Here is a 22413-nt window from a genome sequence, read left to right on the forward strand (position 1 = left end):
GTGGGCTGTCATGTGCCTTTTACTGAGGAGTGTCTTCCGTCTGGCCACTCTACCATAAAGTCCTGATTGTTTGAGTGCTGCAGAGATGTTTGTCCTTCTGGAAGGTTCTCCCATCTCCACAGAGGAGCTCAGTTTGGCCGGGCGGCCAGCTCTAGGAAGAGTCTTGGTGGTTCCAAACTTCTTCCATTTAAGAATGATGGAGGCCCCTGTGTTCTTGGGGACCTTCAGTGCTACAGAAATGTTTTGGTACCCTTCCCCAGATCTGTGCCTCAACACAATCCTGTCTTGAACATCTATGGACAATTCCTTTGACTTCATGGCTTGGTTTTTGCTCTGACATGCACTGTCAACTGTGGGACCTTATATAGACAGGTGTGTGCCTTTCCGAATCATATCCAATCAATTGAATCTACACAAGGTGGACTCCAATCAAGTTGTAGAAAAATCTCAAGGATGATCAACGGAAACAGGACGCACCTGAGCTCAATTTTGAGTCTCATAGCAAATGGTCTGAATACTTATATAAATAAGGTATTTCTGTTTTCTATTTTTAATACATTAGCAACATTTTTGCTTTGTCATTATGGGGTATTGTGTGTAGATTGATGAGAAAATAAAAATATTTCATCAATTTTAGAATAAGGCTTTAATGTAACAAAATGTGGAAAAAGTCAAGGGGTCTGAATACTTTCGGAATGCACTGTACTTAGCATGTTAGCTAACCCTTCCCTTAACTCTAACCTTAACTCCTAACCCCTAGCCTAGCTAACATTAGTATTAGCCACCTAACTAACATCAGCCACAACAAATCGGAATTCGTAACATATCATACATTTTAATATTGTACTAATTTCAATTTGTAAGATATTGTACACATTGCAATTAGTAACATATCATAACAATTGTAATTCGTAACATATCATATGAATGGATGATGGACATCCTTAAATTAATACATACCATATGAAACGTAACATATACTAATTGGAATGTCCCGGATTTACATTTACTATGTTATATCTACCTCTGAGTCCAGGTTGCAATATTCCGTGCCCCCAGCTGAATTGGAGTTGATGGCAACGCAAAGACTGTCAATAACCTACAGAACTTGGGGCAAACGCTTGCAGGCAGTAGTGTGGTGCTGAAATCATGACGTCAGTGATCTTCAGGTCGGAAAGTTGGTTTCTGACTTGGAATTCCGAGTTGGGTGACCATTCAAAGCGATTCTCCCAGTCTGAGCATGTTTTTTTCCACGAGTTCCCAGTTGTCTTGAACGCACTGAAGTCTTTCTGACTTCCCAGTTGTTTTGAAAGTGGCATTACGCCATGGAACGCCTTGATTGGCCAGTGTGTGGCCAAGCCCTCCTCACACCTACAAATTGTTTATTCATCAAAACTCGTCCGTTTCGCACCACCGCCAGTTATTGCGCTCATAATAACCGCTGTGAAAATAGCAAAAATATTAATGTCACACCCCTGGACCAAAAGCGCTGCCGCCAGCGCTTAGATTTGCATTAGATTTGGTAAAATAGAGCCAACATTCAGCCTATAGGACCACATTATTCACAATTCAGTTGTCAACAAAACAGACACTGTGCACCTGGGTAAATGCCCGTCATTAAAAGTAATGTTTGACTTTATTGTACCATAAGATTTTCTGAATGGGTCAACTCTAAATTAAGAATAGGATGATATTCTCCTTCTTGTAACAAAGGCTATTGGCTATTAGTTCACATGAAGTTTATTTGACAACAACATGAGAATCATCCCCTTCAGTGCCTTTAATCATATAATCTTCCCCCATCCCCATCCCCACAAAGACAAATATGATATCCATGCCTAAAACATACTGTTTTACACAAAGTAATCCACACTCTCTGAAATTGCCAGTCTTTTATTGGTAAAGGACAGTGTACAGGGAGTAACCTGTGAGGAGCTACAGCCCTGTAATAGGAGCAAAATGTCATGCATAGCCTGTTTTTATTGGTCGTTGTGGCACAATCTGCCCTTTTCCCTTCCCAGATGCCATTGTTAAAAAGGTGGTTTTAATGCGCTGCACCAGATGGGCTCTCATACAGGTCGGACTGGGAGTGTTTACCATGCACTGGTGTGTGGATAACAGGTGAGCATATTGCATCCCCATCAGCCAATCAGTAGATGTCACGTTAACCTTTATTTGGTATGGGGCTGTTAATGGAAGGAGAGGGAAGCCCATTTGATCAGGACAATTGTCAAGGTTTATCCCATCACCTATTTATGCCATCAAGACTATATATTTTTTTGCAACCGGGTCTCAGAGCATTTCGGACTATTCTTTACGTAAATCCGAGACACTCTCTTTAATATGATATGTTCCATTTTGCATAGTATGTTATAATTTGTGGATGTCCATCAGCCATTTTGTATGATATGTTTTACGAATTACAATTTGTATTATATGTAAAAAAAAATCTAAATGTACAATATGCTACAAATTTGCAAAACATATGGCATGCTACGAATTCTAGCTAGGTCGCTAATGTTATCCAGCATGCTAGCGTTAGCTAGTTGGCTAACCGTAGCTAGGCTAGGGGTTAGGGTTCAGGTTAAGGTTTGGGTTAAGTTGACAAGTTAGGTTAAAGGGTTAGAGGAAGGGTTAGCTAAAAGGGTTAGGGTTAGGGGAAGGGTTAACATGCTAAGTACTTGCAAAGTAACTAAAAGTAGTAAGTAGTTAAAAAGTTGATAATTAGCTAAAATGCTAAAGTTGTCCGTGATGAGATTCAAACTCACAACCTTTGGGTGTCTATGGATGGTATATACGTATACCCATCGACCCCGACCAACCATCCTACTTTCGTTTTTGCCTTAAGTAACCATCTGTCTAATGTAACCATACCAAACGTAACATATCATACTAAATGGCGTGTCTAGGCTTTACGTACAGAATAATACAAAATGCTCTGAGACCAGGTTGCTTTTTTGATGGCTCTGAATATGATTGGATGATGATAAATTATTTGTAGGCCCATTGAGCAGCAAACAAAACATATTAAAGTGCTGGGAGGTTGTCCCTTTAACTGTCCCAAAATAAGTGAATCAAGTTAGTTCAATAGTTATTAGAAACATGAGACTAATAAGCCCTTTTCAGTTTCAACCTATGTTGTTGTGCCCGTCTAGTCCAGTCTTTCTGCTTATTCATGTTTCAGAGAACTCTCCACTGTGAACATAAGGTAAATAGACATGGAGCTTTCCTTTTTAAGCCAGGCCATCCTGCATTACTGTAATGTGGTATCATGGCAACCAGACTGGTAAGGGAGGGCAGAGGGGAGAGGTCTGAATTAGTTGCCTCATGGCTGACCTGTGTCTACTAGCAGTACATATGAATTGGGTTCAGTCAGACTCAGAGCACCTGTCCACTCTGTGTCAACATCAGATCAGGTTATCTGCTGCATCCTGATCCTGGAGCTCCTAACCTCATCCTTCTCTCACCTGGCTGGCTGGGTAGCCTCTCAAAAGGTTACACCATTTTCTGTTATTGCAATAGACCAGTGCTTGACTTGGACTGAAATAAGTGCCAGTACTCATTTTGAGTGCTGGCACTATTTATATTTATCTGCAATACGTTTTAGCTAATATTCTATAAGAGGTGTATGAATTAAAGCAGTAGAAAATTGGTGGTGCCGGTACTCAGTTCCGGTGAGCTCCTGCCCAAGTCAAGCACTGCAATAGACTGTCCCTGTTTGGTAGTGCCTTCACACCACAATTGCATTCACTGACTCATTGTTTACCTGTACAGGCATCAATTTAATACATCATTGACTGTGATATAATTACATATACTGAAATATATTTACTTGTGTGTTTATTACATAATAATAATATCACAACTATAGACAGATTAATCACACTTGATTTGTGACTAGAGCCCAGAGTTTGTTCTGGTCAGGTAAGTTATGTTGTACCGAAAAACTCCTAGCCCAAAGGCCATCTCACTACATCCTTCCAGCAACACCATATTCCTGACCAGCAACACCATATTCCTGACCAGCAACACCATATTCCGACCAACCACACCATGTATCGACCAGCCATACCATATTCCGACCAGCCACACCATATTCCGACCAGCCACACCATATTCCGACAAGCCACACCATATTCCGACCAGCCACACCATATTCCGACCAGCCACACCATATTCCGACCAGCCACACCATATTCCGACAAGCCACACCATATTCCGACCAGCCACACCATATTCTGACCAGCCACACCATATTCCGACCAGCCACACCATGTTCCGACCAGCCACACCATATTCCGAACAGTCCCACCATATTCCGAACAGTCCCACCATATTCCGAACAACAACACCATATTCCTACCAGCCACACCATATTGCAAACAGTCCCACCATATTCCGAACAACAACACCATATTCCTACCAGCCACACCATATTCCGAACAGTCCCACTATATTCCGAACAACAACACCATATTCCTACCAGCCACACCATATTCCGAACAGTCCCACCATATTCCGAACAACAACACCATATTCCTACCAGCCACACCATATTCCGAACAGTCCCACTATATTCCGAACAACAACACCATATTCCTACCAGCCACACCATATTCCGAACAGTCCCACCATATTCCGAACAACAACACCATATTCCTACCAGTCCCACCAAACTGCTGGAGCAGGCCGCTGGGTTTAACAACTTTTCAGGGGCAGCCTCTCTCCTCCGGTTAACACTAATGTCATACTCTCACTGGCAGACTCTGGGAGCACTGGAGGACGAGGAGACAAACTGGAACACTGCCATGTGTAATGAGGTTTAGAGACCTTCTTTATATCATTTTCTTAAAATCCTTTAAAGTTGTGTATGGCAATAGATTTTCTATGAAAAATGTATTTTTGTGAAACACAAAAACACCATTGCAATGCAGTGATTACATGGACTGAACAAGGCAGCTGTTCGTTTCAGAATACCAAAACTCAATAGACCTCTTCCTTGTGTGACCGTTAACCACTGTTCAAACACAAATATTATCTAGCATCTGGCCATGCATACACCGTCAGACTCTCAGTAGTCAGAAACCCCAGGCAGAAAGCACACAGGAGCACATACGCTATACAGCTGGCATACGGCTCACTGCTGGCACTTAGCCCCGTGGGCTGACACTCCTAGCAGGACCTCACAGTCAGCCTGCATCTATTGTCACAACCATTATATCCCTCTGATGATGAAATGATTAGCGGACGCTAGGCTAATCACAAGGCAAGCGGGTGATGGATAGGGTAGCTGATAGACTCAGGGGGTTGGTTTGGGCGCTTTGTCCAGGCACCCCTCAATCTTGTGATACCGGCAACCCCCCCCATCCAACCCCTGTTACCCCCACCAGCTGCCCTGACCCCTCATCATACCGCTGCCTATGCTCATCATGTGCTGACAGTCAAAGGGGTCCCCTCCATCAGTCATATGAATGGAATCCCTCCTACCCCAAGTCAAAATCAATCGGCCCCCAGACAGAGATGGATGGGGGGCATCCTCGACCCTGCATTTTCTTGGTAATGTCACTCTAACAATGGGCTTCTGTCATTGGCAGATAATAGAGGTGGTCCCAGGCATGGTGCTCAGGTCAAGTTGGCTGGCCCTGGAAGGAAGTATCAGAAGGCACTGCACGGAACCCCACTTCTCTGTTGGGAGAGCTATCTGTCCTCCTGGAAACCACAGGCTGTCCTGAACACCAGGGGAACACACCAATACAACAGCCTTAACAGGATTTTCCTTAGCTGACTACTGTGCTGGACTATTGTCTCTGTCTTTCACTCTTTTCTATTCTATGTTTCTAGAATGACACTATTATTGTCATCACATACATTTGAAGAGCGGCTTTCTAGTAAACTAGGATTTATTTCACCATTGAGTTAGTGATTGTGTCCTCAGTTGAGAATGATATGGATAATTGTGGTAGTTAAACTTCATGATGCCATAACACTGTTTGCTGATAGCTACTTTATTGAGAAGAAATGTACTTATTATGACTGTGATATGTGGTGGTCTCACCTAGATATCTAAGATGAAAGCGCTGTTAGTCTGCTAAATTACTGTCTGCTCAATGACTAAAATGTAACACTGATTAAAAGTGAAAGATCCCATTATATATTCACCATTATGTTGTCTACTAAAAATCATCATTCACATGCAAATCCAGTATCATTTCCATGTAGATAAGGTGTATGCACACAAACATAGAAAGGATAGAAAACTAGAGAGTGGAGGATCTTGATTTGATGAACTATTCTTTGTAATCCCACTCGGCCATGGAGTGCAACGCATGGCTGTGGACTCCAATCACACAACACATGATTAGTATGGGGCAAATCAGCTCCAGGAACCTAAATCCATACACTACACTACAGAATAGTGGTGATGAACCACACAACTAACAGATACAGAGTTTATTTCAGCCAAATCCGACCCCCAGTGCACTCAACATAGGGCAACAATCTCTTAACAATAACTGTTAATATCAGAAGGGTTTAAGTGGGAGGTGATTGGGGTCTTTTAATCCTCTGCCGAATGCATGCAGGTTGTTTGTAGTTAGGTAGGACAAAAAGGTCCACTACCATGTGCCCAGAACAGTGCATTGTTTTTAAAGGAGGACCTCAAGCAACAAGATAAATTGAAACACATACACATACATCTAAACTATAATATCCTCCAGGTTATTTGACCCTACCTAATACCAGCAGAATCCCAACTAGCTGAACCGGTAAGCTCCCTGGTAATACCAGAGTAAGCACACAACACCACTTCCAGCTCCCTGACAGGCATCTCTACAGGGTCTCTACAGGGTCTCTACAGAGTCTCTACAGGGTCTCTACAGGGTCTCTACAAGGTCCCTACAGGGTCTCTACAGAGTCTCTACAGAGTCTCTACAGGGTCTCTACAGAGTCTCTACAGGGTCTCTACAGGGTCTCTACAAGGTCCCTACAGGGTCTCTACAGAGTCTCTACAGAGTCTCTACAGGGTCTCTAAAAGGTCTCTACAAGGTCTCTACAGGGTCTCTACAGAGTCTCTACAAGGTCTCTACAGGGTCTCTACGGAGTCTCTACAGAGTCTCTACAAGGTCTCTACAGGGGCTCTACAGGGGCTCTACAGAGTCTCTAAAAGGTCTCTACAAGGTCTCTACAGAGTCTCTACAGAGTCTCTACAAGGTCTCTACAGGGTCTCTACAGGGTCTCTACAGAGTCTCTACAGGGTCTCTACAGAGTCTCTACAGAGTCTCTAAAAGGTCTCTACAGGGTCTCTACAGAGTCTCTACAGGCTTTTTACAGGGTCTCTACAGGGTCTCTATAGGGTCTCTACAGAGTCTCTACAGGGTCTGTATAGGGTCTCTACAGAGTCTCTACAGGGTCTCTACAGGGTCTCTACAGAGTCTCTATAGAGTCTCTGCAGAGTCTCTACGGGGTCTCTACAGAGTCTCTACAGATTCTCTACAGGGTCTCTACAGGGTCTCTACAGAGTCTCTATAGAGTCTCTGCAGAGTCTCTACGGGGTCTCTACAGAGTCTCTACAGGGTCTCTACAGGCTCTCTACAGGGTCTCTACAGGGTCTCTACAGGGTCACAGAGTACATGCAGAGGAAGCTAGTGGTGGAGACGGTAAGGGTAGAAGGGTAGGGGGGTAGAGGGGGCCTCGGAGCATCCGGAGGGTGAGTCTGCGTGGCAACTCACCGGCCGCTCCATGACTGATCTCATTTGATCTAGCTCATTATGCAAACGACTCCCAACTCCCACTGCATAATTAAGACTTAATTAATTTGTCTGGGTCCGGCCTGCTCCTTACTTCCATTTACAACATGATAATAATTTGGAAGGGAGGTATGGTACCCTCGCTGATGAAAAGACTGATATAATTAATGAACCATCTTTTTTTCCTTTTTTCTGAGAGAAAATAATAAGTGTGATGAGCAGAGTCTGATTAACCCCATTATAGTGACTAATTAGGGGGATCGTTTAATAACCAAGGAAGCAGCACAATTATGACAGAATGCTAATTATGCCATTCAATGAGGAGTGTTTCAATTTTGGAAAAGCTTTGTTAGGGAACTGTGACATTGCAAACTCTTCACACATAGTCATTTGTTTTGTGTGCATGTGTGAGGATTGGCTTACATGTCTGCCTCTCAAATTATTTCATCTATTGTTGCATTTCTCATTAATTCAAGAACATCTTACTGGGAAAATAAATGAATTAACAAAGTATTACAAGTTTGGAACAGATTTACAAATGATTCATAACAAAACCGCTAAATAAACAGTCCCATGAATACAATAGTACAAACTTTAATTAACATAAAACATTCATACTTTTCTCAGCTACAAAAGTAATTTAGGCTCATTTGATAGTGGGTTTTCCCCTGTAAATCATAATGAGAAATGAATGCTAAGTATTCAGATGAGAAGAAAGGTAAGTATAGTAACCATCTCAGGGTAAATTACATGGATGGGACTGACTGACCTCAGGCTATCGTACTTAGGGTTGCAAAATTGCGGGAACTTTACATAAGGTTTTCCAGAAATCCTGATTGGAGGATTCCGGATTTCCTGCTTATTCCCTCCTGATTCCGGGAATCCTCTAACCGTGTGCCCTTGAGCAAGGCACTTAACCCTAATTGCTCCTATAAGTCGCTCTGGATAAGAGCGTCTGCTAAATGACTAAAATGTTTATGTAAATGTATATTGTATCAAGCTGTGAGCTGATTCTCTTGCATGCTATAAAAGAGGATGATGGTGGATGTTTTTTTATATGGACACCTGGATCACTGGACAAAATAGAAATAGGATGAAGAGCTGAGTGCATTCTGGGGCTCCATTTGTCAATCGAGGAAGGATGTGGCCCATTAGGTTTCTGAGCGGCCATCTTGTTTTTATTCAACAGTTACACCAAAATAAGGGTGACCTCATAAAATAATCAATTTGAGCAATGTTTCTGGTTTCATTTCTGTACGTTGAGTCATTACTGTCATTACGGTTGGTTGTTTATGACATGGGATGTAAATCACCTGTCACGTCCTGACCATAGAAAGCTTTTATTATATTCTATGGTAGAGTAGGTCAGGGCGTGACTGGGGGGGTTAATCTAGTTTAAATTTTCTATGTGGGGTTCTAGTTTAGTTTTTCTATGTTTGGGTGATTGGTATGATTCCCAATTAGAGGCAGCTGGTAATCGTTGTCTCTAATTGGGGATCATACTTAAGTAGCATGTTTTCCACCTGTGGGTTATGGGATATTGTGTTTATGTGTAGTTTCATTGTCGTCACGTTTCGTTTATTCTTTATTGTTTTTGTATTGTTGCTTAGTTTCACTTTATATTAAAGATGTGGAACGCTACTCATGCTGCGCCTTGGTTCGATTACTCCAACGAGCGTGACATCACCTTACATTCTGTTCTTAGCGGAAAATAAATCCAGTCTTTAAAAAAGAAATACAGTCTTTAAAAAACAAAATCCAGTCTTTAAAAAAAAATCCAGTCTTTAAAATATAAATCCAGTCTTTAGAAAATAAATCCAGTCTTTAGAAAATAAATCCAGTCTTTAGAAAGCAAATCCAGTCTTTAAAAAACAACATCCAGTCTTTAAAAACAAAATCCAGTAGTTCCCCATGTAGGTCATCATGTTCTTACACAAGAGACAAGAACATCCACAGTCATGGGTAAAGGGAGAGCATCTGTGTGTGTCTCTATGTCTGTGTGCATGTCAACGTATGTGTGCCTCCACGCGTGTTCCTCAATTTCCATGATGCAGCTGTGTCTCAAACTCTTGTCAGGTAATTGAATGAGCAGGGGGAAACCTGCAGTGGGTAGCTTGCCGCCTGCTGTCCTTATTATCTGTAATACAGCAGCTGCACTGCCTGCTCTTTGTTGTTCGCTCATGAATAGAGAAATGAATGTGGGGAATGACAGAGGTGAACACTGAGGGGAGAGACAGGGCAGCACATTTTAATCAGCCCAGATAGAACAATCACTTTTTCCACCTCCATGGCTCAGAGGTGAATTAGCATTTAACATTCCAGGGCATGCTTGGTGACAAGGCTCTGTCGAAATACAACCAATAGACTGGAGTGATTTCTGAGCAGCTCTCTGATGTTTTAGATCAGTGAATGTAATATGCCCCAGGGCTTGGAGACATCATGTTTCAGGGAACCATTTTTATATGGTAGCTACTATTGTGCTGTAAGGAGTGCCAACTCAAAACTGTTGGCCATAAAGACGGTTGCATTCTGCGAGAGACATACCATTCAGATCGATGGTATTGTAAAATATTGTTGAAAATACTTTAGAATTATTGTTCCAGGATATAATAGGTCAAATGTTGCCAGACATGTTGTCCATCTGCAAGGAGACAAAAGCTAGAAGCCTTGCTGCCCTAGTTCTTAGAAACCCCAGCCTCTGATTAAATCTAGATTCCTCAGTAGCCCTGTCCATGGTGCTGAATGGTACCTCCCTCTTATCAGATTACACACAGGCACCAGGGCCCTACAGCTCATCCATTACAATCATTGATTGACAATGCCATTCATGAAGCCCATGTCATGATGAGTGCAAATTAAAGTCACATCATTGGAGCATTCGAGCAAGATGGGTTTGTGTAAGATTCAGACAGTGGGCTAATGGACAAATTTGAAATGGATATCTGCGGGATAATCTGAAGAGAAATATGGTTTGATAGAGATTTTGAGACCTTTTTATATTGTGTTTCATATCTGGCAACCCAAAATGATTTGACCAGGGTGAGCCCCCTTTCTTCAAGATCTGCATCCTTACTTCACCTGTAGGTGGTGCAATAAAATAGGCAGACTGGGAGCTGAGTCTGAGATGAATGAAATCAGAAAGAGGTTACTTCTGAGTAAATGCTTTAGGCCCATATCATCATGCTGTAAAAAAGTGACAATGTCTGACATTTTATTTTTGTCTGTGATTTATTCAAAGTTTCCACTTGCAGCACATTAAGGAATGATGTTTTGTTAAATAGGCCTACACCAGCTACTCATAAGAATAGCACTAACATTGCAGAAACTCTGGACATGAATGGTTCCCCACAACACTAAACGTCATTTTACATTTAAGAGAGAAGATCACCTTTCCAACTTTAAATCAGTCTGGGTGCTGTTGGGCGTAGGGCTCCAGGCTCCAACGATATGGTCTATTTAGGGGCGGATGAAGTTTACATTATGGAAGGAAGGATGGAATGGCAGCTGTATGCTAATGATGCCCCGATCCTTCAGTGTTTTCCCTCGCAGGGCAGGGCGCGCCACTGAGCAAACAAGCACATGCGTCCGCCGAAACCAAGGCCACCACACCTGCCCACGCGCTCCAGAAATTATCACGGGGAAAGAGGAACTTGTTAAAAATGCCATCAAAGCGTCTAGCCCCACGAACCACGACTAATATAACTGCCAGTTGAAACGTTGTAGAAAAAACACGGACTATAGCCAAAAGACATGACCTGTTAGCGGGCCTATAATGTGATTGTGAGTGTTCTGTAGCTTAGACCTAACATATATTTTGTAGTGTTATTTGTAGTTTTTTTTAACAATACGGCCTGATAAGGGGAGAAAACTCTCTTTAAACTCGTTAATGTTCAATGTACAACAACATTGCCAAATGTATAATTTCAGAGAGCCAAAATGTGAATTGCACAAAGCTAACGGTTTGTATTCAAGCAAGTGAAAGGCGCATGTCTCAGCTAAGGATTGTGTAATTATTTGACTTGGTCATACAGCAGCTTTATGCAAATGAGGAGACCAATACCCGATGATGGAGATTCATTCTTCCCTGCAAAGAAAAAGAACGCACGCCCTGCCAAGTGGCGCATGCTCATTCATTTGAAGATATTATGATGAAACGCAGGCAAGCATATTAGACAAAAATATTCGCATAGGCCTATAGTAGGCTACTGTGGATTATCGGCCTTGTAAGCATACTCTCTAAACCTGATGGCTGTAAAATTCTATAGGCTTATATTTACATTTAATGTATGCACACAACTGACAATAAGTTATCTGAAAAAAAACAGAATTTGACTTTGTAGGCTACAAAACACAACACGAACGTTTGCTTAATTCACATTGCCTTTTGAAATAAATGTTCAAAGAATTCAAACATGCAAGACGTATTCTGATTCACTGAAAAAGTGTTTTATCATAGCCTCCTACATGAAACTAAAAGTGACTTAATTAAATCCATTTAACCAATCTTGATTTAAAGACAGGAGACAAGAGACTAATCATTTATTCCAAATGTAACCTAAAGTTTAGAATAAACGTTTTAAAGCTAACTGATATTTCACAAAATGAAGAATACTGGGAAAATGTTTCAAGTGATTTCAACAAGAATGGGACAATATCAAGCAAAAACAGTTTGCAAACAGTGATTTTTAGAGACATTATGTTTATTTTTTATCGTTGCACATGACGTCCATATCACATGCCATACATGGACATGAGAGGTGTTCTGGAAAAGGGATGCAGATGTAATAACCCGAGAAGCGCTGGGTGCGCGCGGGCTGACATTCGGGCTGCGGCCCTCTTTGTCTGGAGCGCTGATTACACACAGCACGCGCCTATCCCTGGGCCAGATTGGCCGTGAGTCCTATTTCACAGGTCAAATTGCCTTTCAAACGAAAACTGCATATGCAGCGTGGGCAGACGTGGCTATTATGTACCAAGACCAGAGGCCCTTCTTATTACTTATGTATGCAGTGAGATGTCTGATTTATAACTCTAGTTAAACTGCCGAGACAGACGCGTGCCCAAATAAAAACATTCGTACCAAGTAATGTTTATTTAAGAAGTCTTGCCTTATTTGTGTAAAATACTCACTCTCTTATCAAATATCCATAGGCAATGCCAATGTCACACACAGTTGGCACATATGTTGTCCCTTGGAGGTTAGTGAGTAAAGCTTGCTTTTGGCTGGGGGAAGGTCCGCTTAAGCCACAATACAACAATATGTGTATCCCATTGCTTTACTATTGACACTGACATAATTTACCCAAGTTTTAGATGTTCATGTTTTAGCCTTTTATTCTATATATGCAAATAACACCTTGCAACTTATTTCTTGCCTTCTCAACCAGACCCCACACCCCTCTTCAGTCCCCATCCTAATTGTAAACTCTGATGATTGTGTTAGTGACGGACATTTCCTTTTGGCAGCTCAGTGGCCCCCAAAGGAGAACCACAAAGCCGTGGCACGTGTGCATTTGTATAGAGAACCATCAGACCTTAAAAAGAGGAGGGCCCGGCGTGTGCCTCTCTTGGGGAGGGACCGAGCGCCCACATTAACGTAATAAACCGCAACTACATCTGCTAAACTATCTGCACATCCTCCAACGAAATCCACCAAACCCAAGCTTTGAACCCTCCCACTCCCACATCCAAATCCACTGGGATTTTCGTTTCGTCTGATTGGTTGAGGATGCGGCAACAAGGGGCGAGAACAATACCATTATTCCGGCATAAAAAGAGTGCAGCTATGCCTTAGAGACGAAAACATTTCAGCAACACAGAGATCAATAGCTTAGCTAAAATATAAATTAGCAACCGAGGCTCCCGGTGTGACTGTAATTTCACAAACCTGGATATCATCCGAGACTTCGCCCACCTCTCCAAAGTGCTTTTCTGTCATTCGCAAAGATGCCCAAAGGATTCCTGGTAAAAAGAAACAAGAAATCAGCGCATGTTTCCTATAGGACTCGTACAGATGAGTATGAGCAGGAGCATCACACCCCAGACTTTCAGAGTCAGGTGGACTCATCTCCGCCTGTCTCTGTTGCGTTCTGTCTGGACCGTGCAGCCCCATCGCTGGACATCGCAGCAGACGCCCCGATCACCAGGCTGGATGCTGAAGCGGTTCAGTTTGGCAACCCCGAGGCGATGTACCAAGCCCTCTACAGCCCCACAAGGCCCATCAGCAAGGACCATGAGAGAATATATTACGGGAGAAGTTTTAATCTAGGCTCGCCAATTTCTGCCGAGTCATTCCCGACATCTGCCTCCATCAGCAGCTTTGATCATCTCCTGTTCGCCCCGGTGGATTTGAAAATAGGCACCAGCAATAGCAACCGCAGCGGCATCACCAGCAGCATCCCGGCTACAGTCATCAGGGGCGGTACCAAGAGGCCCGCATCCGACACTGCGCGCAAGAGCAAACCTGCATCCAAGAAACCCAAAGCCATCAGAAAACTGCATTTTGAAGACGAAATGACAACGTCTCCGGTACTTGGTCTTAAAATCAAAGAGGCTCCTGTCGACTTTAAACCCAGAACGCAGACATCGGCAGGCGGGAAGCCTTTAGGAGAGTTTGTCTGCCAATTGTGTAAGGAAGCTTACGCGGACACATTTTCTTTAGCCCAGCACAAGTGCTCTAGGATAGTGAGAGTTGAGTACAGGTGTCCTGAGTGTGATAAGATGTTCAGCTGCCCGGCTAACCTCGCCTCTCACCGGCGCTGGCACAAACCGAGAGCGCAGAGCGCAGCAGGGATACCATCTACCCAGAGAATCAAATCTGAAATGGCCAAAATGCACCCCGCTGTCAAGTCCATCCCGGAGGAAGCCAAAGACTCAAGAGCCGAGCTACTGAGTGACAGAGACACCCCAAGCCCAGGTGTGTCTGAATCGGGCTCGGAAGATGGTTTATACGACTGCCAATATTGTGGGAAAAGATTTAAGCGTCAAGCATACCTAAGAAAACACATTCTGGGACACCAAGCCTTGCAGAATAAAATGTTCGAGGACCACGCGTTTCAAAACAGCGACAGAGTGGAAGAGCAGGTGCCAGTGTCCACCTCATTCTCAGAGGAAAACCCAAACCAAAGTCCCCTGAATCTGAGCCCCGTGGACTGCCTTCTCTGCCCCGTTTGCGGGGAGAATTTCCCCAACAGGGCCAGCCAGGAGAGACACCTGCGTCTCATGCACTCCTCCCAGGTGTATCCCTGCAAGTACTGCCCTGCCACTTTCTACAGCTCACCCGGACTCACGAGGCACATCAACAAATGCCATCCGTCGGAAAATAGGCAGGTGATCCTGCTTCAAATGCCCGTGCGCCCGGCTTGCTGAACACAAGAAAACGCGTGCCTTGGACCGGAGCGTTGAAAAAAGTTATTTGCCTAGACTACTGAAAGACAGGGCAACTTAATGTTTAGATTTGTGTGTTCGATGAGAGGTATTCTATCAATGCCAATCAGCTGGTTGTTGAATGCTTATCCATTCCTTGAATAAAAAAATAGGCATATATTTTGAGATGTTTCTCAAATTAGTTTATCGAGAAAAAACAAAGCGTTAGTTTGACTGTTAAATGTATTTTTCTAGGACAGCTGCAGACGTGCTCAAGTAATAGCTTCTAGACCTAAGAACTGTTTCATTTGATATGGGTATTTTCTCTCATAAAAGCCTTTTAATTCACCGACTGTGAATTTCTGTATATCATTAAACTTTATGTTAACTTATGAATTACAGGACAGACTTATCAACTTTGTCTTAAAAACCTAAAACTATCGAAACCTTTCCCTTTAGTAGAACCACAAATGCCTTTAGAATATAAGCACATCAAAACTCTGCTATATAACTGCCTTATAAACTCTACATAATGAATGTTTTCATTTAGAATGCGGCACATATTTTATTATTCATTGTTGCAATATTGTTTAATCATAATAATTGTATTTATGTATTTATTTATTTATTTATTCTATTTGCAATTATCTTCTGTAATGTATTGTTGTGTTGTGTGATTATGTGGTTGTTCTGGCAGTTCACGTTGTAGCCAAATGTTATGTCAAAATGATGAGTTGTGATAATTGTCGTGGACCGGTCTAAATCTTCAATCTCCACAGCTCTTGTAAAACGTAAAGCTCTTACCTTAGATGCAATCTTTTTCTATGAACAGGTTATTTTCTTAAATGTTGGCTTTTATAGCGCTTTGATTGTATGTGTACACTGTTGTCTCCATTTATCCATCGAAATAAAAACGATATTTTCTAAATGAAACCATTTATTTAGCTCTAGTTTGACATTGACATTAACTGTCTGAAAAATAGCAAGCCTACATCACCCATGTTTGCCAGCCCTGACTTCCAGTGATATACCTACAACAGCCCTGACTTCCAGTGATATACCTACAACAAGAAAGTAAAGTGCCAGGATATAGGGAACTATCAATTAAACTTGTCTGAAATCATTTTCTGATCTTTACAAAACAAAACAATGACATTTTGAAACATGTAAATTAAATATAATGGACATCCATCTGGGTAAAAACTCAAAAGACACAATGTTAATCTGAATAATTCTGGATACACTTTTAGTGTAAATGGTAAGCTGTTGGGAGATGGGTGCATATGGGGGAAAAGTTGTCTTGAAAATCCTTCCTATTCTTTCCATTTCCCCACTTGACTTACACAGCAAAATATCACACATTATTTCCCTCAGCTTCCCAACATTCATTCACTAGCCTATTTAATCAAATCTTCAGGTGAAAACTCAAAATCAAACTTAGGTGTGGCCTACACAAGTGCCTTATTAGTAAAGGGTGAGTAATAGCATAATTACCATGGATACTCAAGCCAGGATGCAGGCCTATTCCCTGTGGATGCATCATTTCTACAATGAGTGTCTGGATGAGGGACTAAAACGGGTACACACTGACATCAATACAGAGACATTCCAAGTTGGTCTGCTCTGAACATTCCAATCTAATTCCTCATCTACCCTTTTGAGGTTTCGTTGAACTATAGACAACAATCCTGATGCCTGCAATGTCTTGTAGGAAACTGAAAATATGCCTTATTTATTGTCGATTTATCATTGCTATGATTTGCTATGATGATTCATGCCACACATGATCATAAAGTAGTGTCTCAGAAGACCTGGTTAGGTTTCCATGAAGAGACAGAGAGCACGTAGCTTCCAGTCATACAGTATATTGCCATAATGCCTGGTCAGAACATGGCAGCAGGACAGAGGTGATGGCCACCCAACTCACCCTTAAATCAGAAGGACAGTTGTCTTCTCTAAAGGAGATTCAAGAGTTTGATTTTCTCTTTTAAATGGCTGTCTGACAGTGTAGTCTAAGCCTCTGAACAGCCAGGTTCACATTCACTCCCCATGACAAGAGAGAAAGAACTTCCAGAAGCATTTGTGTGGCTTCAGCCAGCCCACGAGGGGTTAATGATCATTGTTGGGTCTTGACTGTGGATGCTGTCATGTAGTTCACTGATGAGGACAGGCTTCTAGGGAGCAGTCAGTCTACTCTACTTGACTATGGTGTAAAACACACTTCCTGCTAATGAGAAGAAACAGACAGGATATATGTGTCAGTTTTGACATGTGACAATGTGAAAATAGACTCTTCTCACATAACACATAACCATATCATAATTCTTCTGCTTTCAAATCTTGCGAATATTCAATCACATAAAGTAGACAAATGCAGTAGTTTTATGTGACCCAAAGGAACAGGTTCAGGCTAGATAGGCAGGTGCACACACACACACACACACACACACACACACACACACACACACACACACACACACACACACACACACGCGGATCCAATTATCGTCAAGTGCTCGTCTTAAGTCTTTAGCCATCCTACCAGCCAGGGCAGAAGTAATGTAGGTGCTGTAGACTTTACACTTGTACCTTCCGGTGAGTTCCCATTATCCCAACCTCCTCCCCGCCTAGAGCAGCAGGGGGACAGATGGGAGGGGGTCAGGTTACCCCTGCTGCTGCTGGGCCAGGGTAAAAAAACAACAGCACTATTATGTCACCCCCCCACCCTATCAAAACCCCCGAAAAACAGAAGTGAGAACTCTGCTTAGGTGTCTTTCTAGGCCTGCTATATTAGGCTAGCGTTACTATAACATGGTTAGGTAAGTGCCCATCTCTGTAACGACAGTTTAAAGGAAATCTACTTCTGCTCCACTGCTATTCAAATCAATAGACCCAAACAAACCACACAGAGAACATGGAGAACTTCAAATTGATTTAATGAAATATTTTAGATTTTCACATTTCTAATAAAGATAGCATGACTTCTGCCATTAAAAACAGTTTGATATGTTAACAAGTAATGATGAAATCGTCCTCTTCCTCTTATACAAACATTATATTACAGGCATTAATATATGTATATTCATAAGGACTGGAGCCCTCAATTTGACACAATGTACAGGATTCCTAAACCAAAATCTAGAATTGACACTAAATCTGTTGCTTTACATGAGTTGAACCAGTCTGAGTAAGACACAATCCTTACCCTGGTCCAAACAACACCTTAGGCCCATATTCTCCCATATATAACAGGGATCCCATCCACAATATCAAATCTACAATCTAAACTCCATAAGAAGATCAGTAAAAAGATCTGGGTAGTTCTTTACATTGGGAAAGTGAGAGCATTGATGTGACTCAGGTCAGTATTTGCACACATTCTTCAAATGCACAAAACTGACTTCATTCTCTCTGAACAAACTCGACATTCGTGCCTCCTATATTATTAATCAGTGCTTGGGAAAGAAAGACACAAAAAAACTAGAGAACAAAATGAAAGAAAAAGGAGATGTACAGGTAAGGTAAAGTAGTGCAACAGACAGGGACAGTGTTGCAGCTCGGGTAGAGCCTTCCATCATGTGTATGTAACACCTGGCTTCCATGGCAACCTAAAGTGGCAGGTTTGGGTGGGAGGAGGAGGGGGCGTGGATAGCACAGAGCCAACCTGCCTGTTGCTAGGAGGGTCGCCAGAGCTCAGCGCTGGTATGCCTTCTAACTCCCCAGCCCCCACTGGCCTCATGAGGTTACTCATGGTGCATCATGGGAAAGAGGAGGTGGCATTTGTTTCCAATTCCGAGAGAAAAGAGAACCTCCTCAAATAGACTAAACAAAGTGGGCCAAACCCAGTCAATCTGTTCATATACACAACGCTTGTGAGGACTAGGACAAGAAATTGACCTTTACAGTCAAATGGTGGGGGACGACGACGACACTTTCCCTCTAGTTAACAGAGATGTGAGACAGGAAGGCAAAGCTAGCTGTCCACGGTTTGCTTCTTAGAATGAAGAAAAACAAAATAAATCAAATGATGTCTAACAGTGGTGGGGTCTAGGAATGGATATTGGTGGACAGACATTACACAGGCACTGCTCCTTCAGAAACACACACAAGTGCATGGAGTTAAGATTCACCTGAGGCTCCGGCGACTTCTTCCTCTAAACAGCACATGTATACATTATACAACACAACAGCAAAATAAGTCTTCAAATATGACTTTGCATGCTCTCACACACTGAAACAAACACATCAAATAAAATGTTACGCAATTCACATCCATGAATAAAGAGAAAAAAACTTTTCTTTGCTAGTTTGTCAATGACAGTGAGTGCAAAAGATCATCTGTAGGGACATTGGAATGTCATATTTATAGCTTTACAAGACAACAAGAAAATTATAGCAGAGGAAGAGACAGATGGAACTTATTGGATTACAGGTTATGAACCCAGGTTAAACAATCCTACACAGGGTAACGTCACTAAACAATTACAAATGCAGTTTTTTCTCATTTCCAGCAGAGTTGCATAAATCAAAGCACGACAAAATCCATCGGAATCCATTTAAAAAGGACAGAAAGATAGAAAAACAAAAACAAGCTTCGATTCACCTCGGGTTGGAAAGACATCATTGATTGTCCACTCCAGGTTCATAACTATTAAAAACAGACTCCTACTGCACACACTCACAGCACTCCATAACCAGGAAGTGTGTGGTACGGTGCAGCATTATGCTAGAGCAGCACCTCCTATGACGCAGTCCTTCCTCCTCTCCACAACAAGAGGATGAGTATGACCCAGGCAGACAGACAGGCTTCCATGGCTCAAGACCCAGGATAAAACAACAAACCAAACAACACCACCCTTAAAAATAATCCTATCCTGTCAACAGCATTGCAAGACTATCATCAGTGTTTCACACAGCAGGATCACAGGGGGGGGGGGGGGGGGGGGTCAATGAGAAAACCAAAAAGGCAGACATATCAAAATGCATGTGGACGATAAGAAATGTTTTATTACAGTATATATTAACTATATATGCACGGCTGCTTCTCTTCACAAGAATACAATCTAAAACAGTCTCCCATTTCTCTAGAAGTTCAGCCTCTTAGAGTTTTCCTCTACAGTAGTATCAACTACCAGCTCAACAGCTATGGCATGAAAAAACAATATGGAAATGTTCATGATAGGTGGACTTCAAGTCTCCTAACATGATCTTTCACTCCAGTCCCTGGCTATACATACCTCGTTTTATCACTGTACTGAGTAGTGCCATTTATCAGTAATAAATTAGAAAAGAAGCATTGATTCTTCAAAAACAAAGTGCAGCCACATTGGAAAAAACATCAATAGCTTCATCTCAAATATGCAGTTCAACAGCAAAAACAATTGGAAATGTATCAAAGAATCAATAATTGCCACAAATTAAAATGTGCAATATGCTCCAGTTAAATGTTTAAACGACACACACAAAACAAAAACAAACAAAGCACACCCCCAAACTGCAGTCATAAGGGTGTGATGGTTTAAAACAGGACCGGTAGTGAAGGCCAAACGGGAGGTTTTGGGGGTGGGTCGGGCGAGAGAGCTCAGTTGGAGGATTTGCTTATGGCGCTGGCTGATCGGCGGAGTTTTCCGGAAACTCTGTTCTTTGTGGCACGGGGCATCGTGGGAGAGACCTGGTCCACATGGTCCGTTCCTACGGAAACACTGAGCTCAGCACTCGTGCTGCCACTGAGGGAGCCTGGAGAGAGAGAGGATGAAAGCGAGGGAGGGATAAAGAGGGGATAGATAGAAGTAGTGAGACGTGGCAGGCTTACATGGGGCTTTTAAGACGTGGCATACTCCAACATGCTTTGACTGCCATGCACGTGAACGCACCCCCAGCACCCCAAACCGCTTACTCACTCTAGGGTCGAATTTATAATACCAAAAACAGAACAGGTGTACAAATTGATCCACTTGACCCTTGAGTTCATCACTGTTTTAAAAGTGACACGTGTGGGACTAGATCAAGCAGCATACACATTCAGATTCAATGTGAACATGTCTTCATCGCATGCCTTGGCTGACTAGAGGCTGCTAAGTGAGAGATGCTGAATATGTATTTGGGAGGGCACATGCTTGCATGAGCGGGACAAAGAGAACATCTATTTTAAGCCATGTGGTTCTAAGAATAAAATTATTTTTGTTGTTCAGCATAAAGAGGATAGATTTTTCAACACTTGAAATGTATTGTAACAGAAAAAAACGGAATATCATGTTAACCTGGACAGGCATGTCATGAACATGTGGAGCGTGTCCTTTGTTAAACATTGTGGATGCCAAAGAAACAATCAATGATAAGAGGCTGCTAGCAGTGATAAGTGAGGGGGAAAAGCCAGAAAGAGCAAATATATTTTGTGTACACCCCCTCCTCTCTCCTCCCCAACCCCCATCTTTGCGATGCATCGAGTTTAAACAACTTTCCTACTATGTTAAGATGGCACCTGGTTGCTTATTTCAAAGATGGCACCTGGTTGCTTATTTTCAAGATGGCAGCTGGTTGCTTATTTTCAAGATGGCACCTGGTTGCTTATTTTCAAGATGGCAGCTGGTTGCTTATTTTCAAGATGGCAGCTGCTTGCTTATTTTCAAGATGGCAGCTGCTTGCTTATTTTCAAGATGGCAGCTGCTTGCTTATTTTCAAGATGGCACCTGGTTGCTTATTTTAAAGATGGCACCTGGTTGCTTATTTTAAAGATGGCACCTGGTTGCTTATTTTCAAGATGGCAGCTGGTTGCTTATTTCAAAGATGGCACCTGGTTGCTTATTTTCTTTCTCTGAAGCATCTCAAGTTCCTGTAGCTAAAAGGGACAGCAGATGGCTGCAGTAACAGACACCCAGCCCAGTGGACACAAGCATCGCTGACTTCCACTCATTCAGAGGGGGAGGGGTAGGGGTAGGGTTAAGGCTGTGTGTGTGTGTGTTTGTTTATCTTCATTATGCATATGAATAGAACAAAGGGCTGTGAGTAAACGTGTGGGCAGGCCTAACCCAAGTCCAACCCTACAAGCACAGTCTAACTCCAGAATTCCACTACCTTGCACTTCGACTATTCCACCACTAGAACAAACAACTTCCCCACTGGCCCTGTCAAGCCCCACCCACACAGACCTTATATTTACTAGCCCCCCAGTATGCTGCCTAGCACCCACCCATGCAACAGACACATCTATCGACAGAGGGCTCGGTACAATACCCACTAAACAATGACAATACACATGTTTTAAATTGCAACACTTTGGGTTGCATATATCATATGTGGAAAT

The 22413-nt window shown here is 42.4% G+C and overlaps 2 protein-coding genes across 5 annotated transcripts in view; one reads left to right on the top strand and one right to left on the bottom strand.

Annotated features, from left to right (window-relative positions):
- The first annotated feature begins 13388 nt into the window (after positions 1-13388).
- LOC115172735 (insulinoma-associated protein 1a-like) lies at positions 13389-16043 on the top strand. The gene has a single exon (XM_029730446.1). The coding sequence runs from the start codon at positions 13692-13694 to the stop codon at positions 15111-15113; it is 1422 nt and encodes a 473-aa protein (XP_029586306.1). The 5' UTR covers positions 13389-13691; the 3' UTR covers positions 15114-16043.
- A 1986-nt stretch (positions 16044-18029) lies between these two features.
- The window catches only part of LOC115172737 (ral GTPase-activating protein subunit alpha-2), a 200117-nt gene continuing 195733 nt past the window's right edge, over positions 18030-22413 (bottom strand). For 3 of the 4 annotated variants that reach the window (XM_029730450.1, XM_029730447.1, XM_029730449.1), the window contains one exon: positions 18030-20846. In XM_029730450.1, coding sequence (XP_029586310.1) covers positions 20692-20846 — 155 coding nt within the window. In that variant the 3' untranslated portion in view covers positions 18030-20691. The remainder of the gene's footprint in view (positions 20847-22413) is intronic. The other variant, XM_029730448.1, reaches the window with a different exon arrangement.

Source organism: Salmo trutta, chromosome 33 (assembly GCF_901001165.1).
Source record: "Salmo trutta chromosome 33, fSalTru1.1, whole genome shotgun sequence".
Lineage (NCBI taxonomy): Eukaryota > Metazoa > Chordata > Actinopteri > Salmoniformes > Salmonidae > Salmo > Salmo trutta.

Coding starts and splice junctions, on each gene's coding strand:
- LOC115172735 (XM_029730446.1), top strand. CDS start 13,692: ATGCCCAAAGGATTCCTGGTAAAAAGAAACAAGAAATCAGCGCATGTT.